Below are 14,136 nucleotides of genomic sequence, written 5' to 3' on the forward strand. Positions count from 1 at the left end.
TATTCAAATCTCCTTGAGGCAGATTCATAGGTCTGACTCAATAGCTGCCTTAGACAGAACGGGATCTTTCATAGATGGTTACCTAAGTGAAGGAGATTTTATGTAAGAGGAGGCAGAGTGTTGATTTTGTTAGAAATTTATATTTTTGTCAATTTATATGCATCATACAGGAATGGTTTCGTCGTCTGGCCGAGCAGTGCTGTTTTGCTGGTCACCCAAAAGACCTTAAGACCAAAGCTGTTATTCCACAGGAGGCCATTCAGATGCTGAGTGTTTTGAACGCTAAAGAAGTTTCTGACATTGTAAACCATGAGGTTGGTTTCTTACAGGTTAACACAGTTTTGCACAAAAGAGGCGAAAACGAATTTAGCTTTTCTCCTACTTCCCGAATTCCGTGGCGACCAGCACCGTTTGTAACGTCTTACATGGTTGGTCGAGAGGACGAAAGAACGAACAACAGAACAATGTTCCCGGCACTAAGAAACAATACTGTACAGCTGCAGGTTATCAGGGTCCAGTGAAAAAAGAGCTTTTGAAATGTTGAAAGGTGCAGGTCTACTGCGAATTCCTGGATAAAAATAATGCTTGCCAAGCACTCCAGTTGAATGAGGTTGTTGACACCTGGAAGTTCAGTCGAATAGGATATTTTTGTTCACTTTGGCCGAGGAGCCAGTGATCTCACTCTTTTACGCAAAAGTTGTTTTTGGAAGAATTTCTTCCCTTTCAATTGTGTCTAATTTATCTTCCTTCTCCTTTATTTATCCAAGGACTTTGATATCTCCCTTCTTGAAGAATGTATATTGCGTGGCATAGAAGGAACTCTACAGCTGACTGCAAGAAGACAGAATTCGGAGGTACTTCATGTTATGGGCTGCCATGTAGCTACTATTACTGCGCCTTCCAATAACACGCGAACTCTAAAGGCGCTTTCCATTTATCACAACTGACTGGCCAGACCCGTCAGTCGGTTAATGGAATGGGTCATTTTGAAGGCATTATTCGGCACAATAAGGACTAGTATATAACCAGGCTTTCACGGTCCAGTGGTTCTTTTTCGTAATTATGGTGCTATTCCAGAATCGAAACAGACGGTATTTGTGTTCTTTTGGGAGCAAGCAGAATCCTTTACTAATTTGTTTGCTGGGAAGGTTTTCGGTTTAATCGGAGTAGAAAATAATTGCTCTTTTGGAAACTGATATTCTGTTACATATTCTTAAACCGGAAGGAGAATAGCGGAATCTCAGTTGTTCAAAGCCCGAATAAGCTAATCCTGGATTAACCTGAATTTTTGATTTTAATGACTAATCAATAAAGATTCTTCCAAAAGATGTTTGACCCTCGCTTTTGACTTAGACTCAAATCAATGTGTCATGTATTCTAAATCAGTTACTTGGTGCTTAAATTATCTGTTTTTAGGAAGCTGCAAATAACTTATACCACGGCGCAGAAAACTTGGAGGACCCTGATGTCGATAATTTATTGCTGGTTTCCAAACATAGTTTGTTCTCACATGTTAAGCAAGTTGTCAAGGATGTCATTCGAACTCGAACCTTCAGAGGTAATGCGCGTGCCTGTACTGCACGTTTGTTATATTCTAGAGCCGTGTGGTACTATTAAAGCCATTTCCGAGTTGCTTTGGACCTCGTTATGAAAGTGAAGTTAAGTGCAAAGTTTTCATTATGAAACTTAGGTTTCATTTATACGCAAACAAAACTAATTTTCATATGAAAAGCTTTGCACTTAGCCTCGTTTTCATAATGAGGTTCACAGCGACTTGGAAATGGCCCATCTTGTTTCTCCGGAAATTGTCAGAAAACGTGAATGCTGATCCATACTTACTGCTGGCTTGGGAGAGAAATTCTAAGTATTTCATCTCAGCAGACCGCCATAACAAAGTCTCAGAAATTTAGCCTTGGAAGTAAAAAAAAAAAAAAAAAAAAAAAAAAAAAAAAAAAAAAAAAAAAAAAAAAACAAAGGAATAAAATTTTAACACACAAAATCTACAGTGAATACAAAAACAGGGAAAGTTTGGAGGGTTTTTACGACTTCTCGGCCAAACGCGCGATATTCTTCTTCCCCCCACCTCCTTTGCAAAGGGCCGTTCAAATGGCTAGCTCCCAGTTGAGTTGATAGCTCAGTTGACTTGTCTTGATAGCGCAGTTGGTAAAAACAATGTGCCGATGTCGAAAGACCATGGGTTCGATTTCTTTTCAAGCCTTATTTTTTTAAAAAGACTGTGTTACGGGGGAAACCCTGTGATGGACCAGCATCCCATCTGCTGTACTCCGAACACTTCGTATTGCAGATAACGTGGATAAGTACAGCCCTTTAATCTAGCAGGCTTACAAAAGATAGACTTAACCTTTGATTGTCTTTCCTTTACACCCAGATAGTGAAAATTCCTGTAAAATCCATTGTTTCTGCTTGGCCCCTGACCGACTGTCCTCGCTTTGTAACGACGCTTCCTGGTGCAAGAAAGTCACGTGTCTAGCCAGGGCCCTCGTGGCTCTGGCTAGTGCCATTCCTACGCTTCCTAAACATTGCAAGGTCCCTGAGTCCGGACAACAAGTTCTTTTTCAATTTATCTTTGTCCCGCTGGCGGTGAGAAATTGTTCGTAACTTCTTTAGTGATTTGTAAAACCGCCCAATTAATTAATATTTATGGTATTTATTGAAATCTTTACTGTACAAATATTCTTTTGCAGGTTTCATAGCACTGTTGCAGTTTTTGACTGACTGTTAATGTTTGTGTTTGCTTTTGGTTTCGATTTGCATTTGTTCAGAAAACGTTTGCAGCGTGCTGTTGCTATTCAAAGTGCATGGTTTATTGTTTTCATCGTTAGCAGAAAAATGGATGATTCGCGTTTTTACGTACTCACTAATTGCGTCTTTTCCTGCTCTTGGAAATGGTTGTATTTTTCCCGCGCTTGGCATCGTTTGTACGTTTTCCCCCGCCTGACATCGTTTGCGCGTTTTCCCAAAACTGGCGCTTGACGCTAGCTCCGTGTTTTCCCTCGCTTGGCCCTCACCTGGCACCCGGTGGGTTTTTGCTTCGAGTTCTTTTTGTTTCAGTGTGACACTTAAATTTTTGTCGTCAAATATGATTACTTTGTTTGTTTGTTTGTTTTTCAGCAATCATAACAAAACACTCTAAATGATGGTATCTGTTGCTTCCGAATGAAACTACAGTACGCTAACTTTGTGCCAAACGTCGGCAGTATACCGCTTTGTGAAAATTTTTTAAAATTTCTTTTCGTTTGATGGCAGATGGTGCACTGCAACTTCTTGACCGGAAAGCGTCCTTGTTCCACGGAGCTTACCTCTCATCTGGAATGTCTAGCCAAGGTAATAACCAAAAATGAGAAACGCAAACGTGCAAATATTGGAAGTAAAGCCAAAATGATAGGTCAGAAATGAAAGAAAATAGAGGTTTGGAGTTTCCACATAGGCTACAGTAGTCCCTACAGCCGTTAGGTACATTGAGTAGCTTACACAGTGTGTCCCTCGTTTCTAAGTTCTGGGTGCAAGTCACTCTCTTGTGGCTGTGTAGGGAAATGTCTGCGCAGGTTTTAATGTTTTTTTTTTTTCTTGCTTGGCTAACTTAGTCCTTTGATTTGTTCTTTATTACACAGTTTCTTAATCTCGATTCTTGTAGTAGTATTGGTGGGCTGGAGTTCTTTCCGTTGGTTTGTTCTGCCATTAGCCACGTCCATGTGCTGTTAAATGCAGGTGAGTGAGCTGGGATGGCAAATACACTTACTCATCTCTTTTATTTCATGTAGAGGCCGAAATAAGCACACATAACGTTATAAAAAAAGTACAAAAGAAAAAAAAACGGATACCCTGACAACTATAAAATCAAGCATGAAAAGGTGAGCCAGATGTGGGGCGAGCTGAAGAGGGTCCGATGAATCGAGCCCCGAAAGGCAATAAGAAAATTCGAAAATACTTCTTTACAAAAACAAAAAAAAGAAAAAAGAGACAAACCAGTCCTGACATTTCATGGCTTTTACCTAAATTTTTATGTTAAAAGTCGCCGCGAGCAGATTCGCCACCCCCCCCTCCCCCCCACCCTTCCCCGTCTAGACAGGGTTAAGATGCAATTGCCTTTGGGATTCACTTCTTTCTGAACATCTTACAAGTTTGCCTTCGTTTTGTGAGCCACAAGTTTCCTACACTCTATCGTTAAACTTGGTTTTGTTTTGTTATGTCTTCCAAAAGGTTTACAGTTTTTTTGCGCCTGGGTTGAGCCTACATTTAGGAAGCGCGATTGGCACTATTTGCGGCTTGACATCTCTTTGTTGTTTTCTTTAGTTTACGGTGATGCTGACACCGAGGAGGAGCACTGCTTCAGTGATGGAGGAGAGGTTGATGTAACCGATGATGGTGAGTGCGTATTCAGTTTTAAAAGTCCATTTTCGTGAAATCCAGTCGACTGTTGTCGGTCATCACTCACGTTTCGCGTCCAAAATAAGAAGTCAACAAAAAATGGTTCAGTTGTGTTTAAAATAATTATGACTCTACTACATGTAGTCTTTGATAGCCAGGGCGAGCGTCTTGAAAAATCGTTTTAAAAAACTGATGACAGTTTGTCCTGCCTTTGAGACAATCACTTGATATCTCTCTCTTCGTGTTCTATATACAATCCTTGGCCAAAATGTTCGGGACGGAGGTCTCTGTGGGGCCGATCTATACATGGTTCCACCCCCCTCTCCCCCCTTAAAATTTTGAATCTGGGCGTGTGATATCCACATGTCTTAATACTCAACATTGAATAGGGGTGGGGGGGTTACACTGATCAATGAGCGACATACAGCAAAGATGTTGATTGAGGCAAAGTTTAATGGAAATTAAAAAACTTTTAGAAAGAGCCCAGTGTCCCTAATCCAATTGGCCAGGATTGTTCGAGCCTTTCGTTTCCAAGAAAAGGTTCTTACTTTTGTTTTGGCAAAGTCTGTACAAATTCCCATGACGCAGCCCCCCTTGACCATTTTTCTTTTTCTTAGGAATTCAAATTGCCAGGAAAGCTTGCAATGAAATCTCGTTACTGGTTCATCGCCTGCTCTCCATAATGAGACCAGGGTCTGGAGGATCGACCTCTGTACCTCAGTTCCTGATTGGTCCTTTTCGTGATGTCATAGTAGGTCTGGCGAGACAACCGCTGGTCAACAGTTATGCACGCACTGTAACGCTGGTGTGGAAGATGGGTTGGTCCCCAGTCCCCGAGGGATCTTTGAAAACTGAGCTTCCTCCACTGCCGATTGAGATATTGAAAGAAAAAGATGTGTTGGACGAGTTTGTGAGAAGAGTGAACTTGATCGGTGAGTGTTGGGCTACATCAGGATGCTCTTTACCTTTTGTAGGTTTTTGTAAATTCGCCCCAACGGTTCTGTGACGGTTTTCATTTTGACCCAAAAGAGTCAAATATGTGTTGATCCGTGTGAACACAAAATTGATATGTTGGGTGCTAGTGTAGCATTTGGTGAGCTTTCCCTTTAAATCTCTCCTACAGTTGTTATATGTTTTGAAAAGCTATATCGAAGTTGGTTAAAAAATCGGCTGCGCCTCGTTTTTTAAACCTGCTTATCGGATGAAACACTCATCCTCGTGTTTGATAGATTACTAATTGAAACTTATCAAAATATGTGTGCATCTAACCAAATCCATGTTATCGTTTTTCGTGCGCTTGGCACTGGTGGCGCCTGTCGCTACGAGTTTTGAGTTGTTCACTTTGTTTATTTTCGTGCTAGGCTGGACTTCTAGACAACAGTTTGAAGAAACTTGGGCCGCTCTCCTCGGCGTCATCAGCTCTCCACCCTTACCAGATACAGTTTCGACGGAGGTTTGTTAAACAAACGTTTCCTGTATTTCTGTTGTTTGTAAGGTTTAATTTGAAAATTTTAAGCGACTAAGAACACGTTTTCTCGCAAATTTGGAGAATCATTTCATTTTTCTTATCCTGCAGTTCGCATTTCATTTGCAATCGATGCAACAAACAATAACAATAATTCTCTTCAAACTACTTGCCTTGTAGGAAGACATGGAATCTACGCATTCTTGCTGCTTGGCAGTCCGCTGCATATCAGAACTGCTGCTTCAGACAACCTTGTACCCAGTCCCCGGTAATTCCACTTCGAGTGCTTATCTTCACAGACCCAGGCACAGGGACTTGCCTTTCCTTGGAAGCAGGTGTGTAAAACGGATAAATATTTAATTTTGCCATGATTTGTTTGTCACTGGCCTGTGAAAATCTCTCTTGCAAAACAAATATTTAACAATTATTCCACGAGCACGCGTTGGATATCAGATGATAGATAGCCAACGAGGCGGGTAGCGCCGAGTTGGCTATAATCATCTCATATCCAACAAGCGCGAGTGGAATGATTATTGCATTAAAAACAATCAAGAAATATTACTAGATCTTGCTGATTTCACTTTGAAAGAACAACCAGAAGACAATTTAATGGTCGATATTTCTCAAGCATGGTAAAATGGCTAATATACCATGGTCGCTAAGCCAATCAAATCCCTGGAATTGGATTATACAATGATTCTGTTTTTAATCAAACAAAATAGAACACAGTAGTTTCAAGCGTGGGGGCACCTCTCGGCAGAACTGAACTGAACGCCTGTTGCATGTAGGGTACAAATCTCTAAGTGTTGACGTAGTGCTTACTTGGTGTCGGAGTTATACTCTTATTGATGCGGTATTTTTAACTCGTCTTTAGGGCAGGAAAGAAACTAACGTTTGTCAGAGGCGTGGTGGAGGAAGAGTTTGTTGCTATGTGCTGTACAGGGTAATCAAAACAAAATGTTAATTTTATTCTTAAAGAGTTTAAATTTGCTTTAATTTGTAAGCTCTAGTTTGAACTTTATCAACATCCTTTCACGTTTGTCTCAGGATCAAACTTCAATCCAGTTATTTGTCTCAGTAGTGTAGCTCCTCTCGTAAGCTTGTAATTGTTTTCATTGTGTGGCAGCTGTGGGGAGCAGGGATGGCACAGTGGTGAGAGCACTCGTCTCCCACCAATGTGGTCCGGGTTCGATTCCCGGACTCGGCGTCATATGTGGGTTCGGTTTGTTGTTGGTCCTCGTCTTTGCTCCGAGAGGTTTTTCTCTGGGTACTCCGGTTTTCCGCTCCCCTCAAAACCAACATTTCCAAATTCCAATTCGATCTGATCTGGAATCTAAGGCCCACAGGTTTGTCAGTCGTATCAGACTGTTAAGTGTCACTCTCGTTAAACAAAGTTGATTGATTGATTGATTGATTGATTGCTTTGTTGATTGATTTTTAGCTGCTATTGTTTTTATGGGTTAGGGGTATTGTTCTGCTGTTTGTTCTATTGTCTCCCAGAAGGGTTGCAAGCCAATCACGTGAGACCTTATGTGAGCTGCTCTATGGCCCATTTGTTTTGTATGACTCCTTACCCAATCCTTTAAGCAAACAGACAATGGCTGCATTGAGCACTTGGTATTAATTTGACATCATCGTCTGTGTATTTAGTACCGGCAGGTCTTTTATTTCTGACGATGAACTGAGGCCAGAGCGCTCAGCCAGTATCCATCGCTCCAACGGTTTTGTGTGTTTAAGCAGCTCAAGCACCGTGTGGATCACCAACCGAATGTTGTTTGATCATCCGCTGTACGGTCTTAACATTGATCGCGTGCTGGGTTTCCACGACTACACTCTGGGACAGGTAACATGAAGTCCATACAGACGCAGGCACACTATCGACAAAAAAGCCTGAATTGATTTTTTTCTGTCAGATTAATAGTAATATCCTTGTCTTATAGGTTGTGTGTCTCCTACATCTAAGGGTACTATTGTACGAGCAGACAAATTCACGTTGCCTTTTCCCTTACCCGCTTTCGCACGCTTGTGTGTTTGCTCGCTTTACTATCTCTAAAATAAAAGGCTACTCGTAGTCTGACAATTCTGAGAAAGAAGCAACTTGCCCAATTCTGAAGTAGCATCGTGATATAGTATTGCAATCGCTAATGTCAATAACTGAGGAATTATTCCAGTCAGTCTACGTCACCTATGACCAGTGTTTCCAATAATGAAACGAACGTAGCAATTTTTCTTTGTAATGTCAGGCCTTTGAATGGAATCATAAAGATTTCTCTGGAAATCTTTCCGAAAAAGACACATTAACTGAAAAAAAAAAAAATCAACATACGTGAGAAACAATTGTTATTTTTCAAGTACTAAATACTGTAACATAAAGAAAAATTCAAAGGTTTATACCGTCAATAAATTAGGGAAATTTCTACGGGAACTCTTAAATCTCGTTGGCGATGTTCATAACTGACATGTAAACTCCATTCAAGTTCAAAAGTACTGGACACGCGTGATGTAGACTGACTGTAAACTTGAATACGGATAGTTTACATTAGTTTTCCTTTTTTTTTTTTTTTTTGCTTTTTGTAATTTCCAACTTGACATTTTCGAAATGAATGGTAAACACAAGTTTGACAAGATACTCTGAAGATTCTTGACTTTTCAATTTGTTTTCATCTTGCAGATCTCTGTTGGCACTCTATATAATCAGGCACAGAATGAACTCCAAGAGAGGTACGACAGTGAAGATGATACTGCTATTGTGGTGTCGCTTCCACGCATGCCTCAACCTGAAAAACTCGACATCAAATCATGTGAACAGTTTCTTCTCGAGCTGTTTGAGCAGTGGATGTCGCCGTATATCCATCCCAGGACTCCTCTTGCACTCTTATCCGAGGCAACGAAAGCGGTGAGTAAAAGACTGGTGACCTGTACGTATGAGTCGTAAAATATTTGTTGTGGATGACAAGAAGAATTGATCTGTACTGTTCTTTATCATCCATCAAAAGAAATAACGTAATTTTATTATTATATTGACGAGGCCTTTTTTCGTAAAAGTGTTTGTTTAACTCAATAGTTAAAGACAACAGAAACAACTCCTTGTTTCGCCTTGTTATTACGTTTACAAGTGACCGTCTATACAAGGCAAGTTAACGACGGTAATCAACAGGAAATTTTCCGGGGCTTTTTAAACATTACTTTTTGTTTAATTGCATTGATAATCGTTCGCCATTCTTTAGAGGACCATATAACAAGCGCAGAAAGTTTCCATCCTATTTGATGTCGTTGATGTTTTTGTTCGGTGTCAGTTGTTGGTGTTGTCAGACCTGTTTGTGGATGGAACACATTTTGAGTGGGTACTGGAAACTCTGCTTGAGTTACATCACAACCACGCCGCCGAGGATGACCTGTTGATTCAATATCTGCTGCCCACACTCTGCAAAGCACTTGCTTTCCTCAAGACGGTAAGTACAGACTTAAAACCAAGGTCTGTTACAGAGGAGCTCAAAACACTGAGACGGTGTTTAGCGCGTCATTGTAGCGTCAAAATTCATCATCGTGTTGAATTGTGGCGTTACAAATCGTGACCGTGTAACATAGCGCGCGGGCAATATTTCACGAACAAATTAGACGTGGCAACAAGTTGCAAGAGTTTTACTGTCTTCAGAAAACAATGAAGTGGTGTTTGTCGGTCAACACGCTGTCACACGTTCGTAATTTGTCTAGGGTTAAAAACCGTCGTGAACTGAGAACTGTCCCTGTTATTACCACCACTTGAGTCAGTTTATTTGTCGCTCAACAACGATTGAAAAGTCCATCTTGTAATCCTAGAGAAATAAAAAGGATTTGTGCAGGAAGTTAATGACAATTTAGCCAAAACCGTGTGAAACGATACGCGTTTTTTTTTTAACAAATGTCCCAGCAAATAATCTTCAGGTAAAAGGGCGATCAACGATTAACACAAAATCTGCAGTGCGCGCAAAAACAGGGTTAGCATAATGAAGTGTGAACAAGCCTGGCTGATTGACCGATTGACCCAGAATCAAATTGGCATTAACAGCTGCTATCTGATTTCTCTCCAGGAAGGTGCTACTGCAGAAAGAGTTTGCAAGATATTAGAATCATCGCTAAGGAACCCACACGTATCCCTTCAGGTGATTAATATTGTAGTTCAATTTCCTTTGGTGCCAGTGGTTTCTGTAACCTTTTTTATGTAGACTGCAAAACAGACGTTTAGAAGCGAATTGCAGGAAACGCGAACTTGGGATGTGCGAAGCGCTGGAATCGGGAACTCGCGAGGCGCGACTCGTGATAAGCGCAAACGCGTGAGGCGCGAACCAATGAAAACGTGGATTCTATCTCTTCCCAGTCAGTCACTTTCCATTTCCCCGCTCGCTCCTGACTTCAAATACTGAGCGTTCTTAAGACCTATAACGCGCAAAATACAGGCTATCTTTTTTTTGAAAGGTTAATAGGTCTAACTTAAAATATTTTTTAAAATGTTACTTAGCTTAAACTCGTGTGTCATGCTTAGTTAGTTTGTTGTTGTTTTCTACTTTTTTGATTTGTGTTCTGTTAGGTTCAGAGCTTGATTTAAATACCTTAAGACGGTCCTTTGGTGACCCTGCGACATGTTTTGAACCCTTTTAGCCCTAACAGTGATAAGCATCACCCAGGGTGAATTTTCTTGATATTTTAATAACTTCTCCGCACTACTTTTAAAAGAAAAGAATTGGGACAAGATAGGAGGGGTATATAAGGGGTTAACTTCACGTGAAATAATTTGTTGAAGCCCATGTCAATTTCTAGTGTTTCGTTTCAATTACAACTTTATAGTGATGTCCACAGCCTTCTTTTCATTTTAATACGCCAAGCATACAACAGTTGTTGTTTCTTCTGTTGTTACCAGATCTCCGCTCTCTATGGTGCAATGTACTTGTTAGAGTTTCACGTGGCCTCAGTCGGAGCCTTGTTGTTACCAATCCTCACCGACTTCTTGAGCAAGAAGCTTACAGGTCTGACAGGGTAAGCTGAAAACATACATTTCTTCGTACGTGTTACTTATTTCAATTCCTTGTTATAATCATCGTCGTTATTGCTGTCATCATCATCATCATCACCATCCGTCGTCGTCGTCGTCGTCGTCGTCATCATCATCATCATCATCATCATCAAGATCACCATGTTCATTATTATTGCTATTATATCCAAGTGATATAATAGGTGAAAATTCGACTCTTCTTTTCCATACACACTCTTCAGATTTCACGACACTAGATTAGGTTACATCAAGGAACTGTGTTACTGTTTTCTCTGTTTCTTGTTTTATCTTCTTCGATAACAGAGATTAAATTAAACAACACGTATACAGCAAATGCGAACACCAGGGTAATCACGTGATCGTGATTTCCTGCCATTTTCCAGCCATACAAATTAAGAGGCTAGGTCTAAAAAAGGGTATTGGAAAATTCCATATTTTGGTCTGAAATAGGGTCGGGGTTTGGAGAACTGAGCCGTTCACCGCCACCAAAACTTCCGAGAAGTACACCCCCCCAGGATTTATTTGAAGTATTTGATTCGTTCTGTCGCGATTATCAGCCAATGTTTAAAGGGGTAGTATCATGGGAGATCGATGGGAGATATCATGATTTCCGGCCAAACTTCACTAAATTTAAACTTTGAACACTGTGTTGATTAATTTCTTAATCGCTAATTTAAAGAAATATTAATAGTGATTCTAAGACGAAAGGTTGAACCAAAATATAGTACAACCAGCGATTTTTAGTGCGTTACAACAGCGAAATTTGAACCCCTCACTATCTTGGACATCTGCCGGAGAAAATATCCTTGGATAGTTTCTTTGCATTCTGATAGTCTTTTAATGGACTTTTGTCATTATATCTTGGCGGCTATCAACCGAATAGCATCTTTCCGATTTTCGATGTGTTACTAAAAGTAGAGTGATACTGTCCCTTTAAATTTACGCCCAATTGTGTCTTATTTTATATTCAATGTAAAATAACTGCCTACTTATTAGCTTAAACCGAAGAGAAAGAAAAAGGGTTCTGGAGTTGATGTTTGGTGTCACTTTCAGACTGACAAGAGCTCTCATGTTCTCCTGCAAAAAGGTGTTGAAATTATGGAAACGCCAAAGTGGCACTTCATGAAACTACATTCAGTCGGTAACTGTCACTACAGTTAATACTTCGTGAGACTTTCTCTGGAGCATTTTAGCTTTTAGCGAGTTGACGTGAAGCTTTCGAAGACAATTTTATGCATAACAAGAGAGACCGAAAACAACAGGGTAACATTTGTTGTTCGTTCGACGTAAGCCGCTTTGCTTCCTCTGGCCTTCTGTCTTCTCTTTTAACTTTCTCTCCCAATTTAAAGAGGCATATATAATCATCAGGTCTTTCACCTTTTTCCGCAGCGCGGTGTCTTTGGCAGAGCATCACTTACTGGTCATGTGGTCAGCCGCATTTTACTTGCTAGAGAGATACGCTGATGAAATCAGTGATCAAGAATTTAAGGCTAACATTCTCAAGGTACCGTCCGCTAAAATAACACGTTTTTATAATCACTGATTTCTTTACTAATGGTTTATGTGCAAAGCTTATTTCTTCCAAAGTGGGAAAAATATTGGAGAGTTAAAGGGAGCCTTCATTGTTGTTTATTGTTGGAACTACAATCTAAATTACCGTTTTGTAATTGCCGGTTTGCACTGTCAATGTCGATCAAAGTTTTACGTTGGTTAAGATAAGATTTTGATCGTACACTTGATCACGTTATAATTACGTGACGCATTTGGCTAAAGAAGAGAATAGATCCTTGTACAGATATGTGCATGGCGTTTCCCTCTCCTCAGAGACAGTTTTCGACTATGTTTATAGATATTGCCATTCTGAAACTAAATTTGAGGTATTTTTGTCATGCGAACACTCATAAATTTGGAACAACGATCATCCAACTTATCAAACAGAGTGCACTGCCAGACTATCTGTAAGTTGAATTTCATTTGACGCCTTGACTTTAATTATTTAAGAAATAGATTCGATTTTTATTTATTTATTTATTTGTTTAGACAAGTATTTATACAGGAAATGTCCAATTCAGATGACGTCAAAACGTTGTAAGAGCTAGGCGCCGCAGGCGTTATGCGTGGCTAATGTTCTTACAAGGTTTTGACGTCATCTCTGAGTTATCAGAGAGCACACACACAGTCAAAAGGTATCTCTTTGTCTTATACATTTTTTCTCGCACAAAATTAAAATGTAAATAAAAAATCATCATAGTGATGATTTGCGCGTAGATCGGGAGGGCAAATTTGGATTACGTCATATAACAAGAGAGCTCGCCTATTGGCTAATCCAAGGTTAACAAGGCTTGTGATCGGCTAGCGATCTATCACCTTAATTTATACAAACTTTTGCGAGGGATAAGTAAGAGAACTTTACGGAGCTCATGACGTCATTCGTGTGCGTGTTTTTTAGTCACAAAATCCTCAGTTCCATTAAAACGTGAGTTTTACGCTTTCCATTGTACAATCGTATCTAAAATTCTCCTGGAGGACACCAAAGCAGCGTAGCTGTTTCTTTAGAGGTCAATCCCACTGCTAATGAAAGTTTTTTTTCTTGAGGGCGATACTTCATAAATTGTTTTGTTGGTTTACAGAGCGCCGTCCGCATTGCTTCGTTAAATGAGGACAGCACGCCTACCTGCGTGTATCACGCCATCATGCGAGGATTGGAAAGATTGGTGGTGTCATTTGCTCTATCAAGTGCTGAATCTGATTCATTAGTCAAACTAAGTGTGGACAGGTGGGCACCAACTTCCATCACTGTACAGCGCTTACACCTTGACAGATTAATAGAACCATTCTTTGTTTGAGGTGACATTGACTGACGTTTTGACAACCTGAGCGGAAGTCGTCTTCAGAGTCAAGATGACTTCCGCTATGTCACATCAAACAGTCCTTCTCAGGACTACACTCACTCGGATGATCATAATTTGCGTACTTATGGCATGACTCCTGGGTTCAAACCATCTACAGTAGAACCATTCTTTATCACTTGATACCACAATAATGTCTAAACATTTGTGAACAACTTATGGCCATTTTATTGACACAATAGGTTACCATAGCATTATTATAACCTGTTAAAAGCACCCTTTATTTTACCTTTAAATGGTTATAACTAAAGAACAAGCTCGGTGAACCCCATTTTTATTATGGAACTGTAAATTAGCATGTTTAGATGCAATTTTTGGAAAATTTTTGTCAGAGGGGTTTAGAG

General features: G+C 40.1%; 1 protein-coding gene across 2 annotated transcripts in view; it reads left to right on the forward strand.

Moving 5' to 3' along the window:
• The window catches only part of LOC146457237 (huntingtin-like), a 62,705-nt gene that overhangs the window by 43,596 nt on the left and 4,973 nt on the right, over window positions 1-14,136 (forward strand). The window contains exons 43-60 of one of the 2 annotated variants that reach the window (XM_085092287.1): window positions 171-314; window positions 768-854; window positions 1,417-1,558; window positions 2,390-2,601; window positions 3,268-3,345; window positions 3,633-3,729; window positions 4,315-4,386; window positions 5,007-5,321; window positions 5,751-5,842; window positions 6,035-6,189; window positions 6,729-6,797; window positions 7,505-7,697; window positions 8,526-8,750; window positions 9,151-9,306; window positions 9,925-9,996; window positions 10,752-10,867; window positions 12,273-12,387; window positions 13,514-13,659. In XM_085092287.1, coding sequence (XP_084948413.1) covers window positions 171-314; window positions 768-854; window positions 1,417-1,558; window positions 2,390-2,601; window positions 3,268-3,345; window positions 3,633-3,729; window positions 4,315-4,386; window positions 5,007-5,321; window positions 5,751-5,842; window positions 6,035-6,189; window positions 6,729-6,797; window positions 7,505-7,697; window positions 8,526-8,750; window positions 9,151-9,306; window positions 9,925-9,996; window positions 10,752-10,867; window positions 12,273-12,387; window positions 13,514-13,659 — 2,486 coding nt within the window. Of the gene's footprint in view, window positions 1-170; window positions 315-767; window positions 855-1,416; window positions 1,559-2,389; window positions 2,602-3,267; window positions 3,346-3,632; window positions 3,730-4,314; window positions 4,387-5,006; window positions 5,322-5,750; window positions 5,843-6,034; window positions 6,190-6,728; window positions 6,798-7,504; window positions 7,698-8,525; window positions 8,773-9,102; window positions 9,120-9,150; window positions 9,307-9,924; window positions 9,997-10,751; window positions 10,868-12,272; window positions 12,388-13,513; window positions 13,660-14,136 lie in introns of those variants that run through there. The other variant, XM_085092288.1, reaches the window with a different exon arrangement.

This window comes from Pavona decussata, unplaced genomic scaffold (assembly GCF_977016875.1).
Source record: "Pavona decussata unplaced genomic scaffold, jaPavDecu1.1 SCAFFOLD_245, whole genome shotgun sequence".
Lineage (NCBI taxonomy): Eukaryota > Metazoa > Cnidaria > Anthozoa > Scleractinia > Agariciidae > Pavona > Pavona decussata.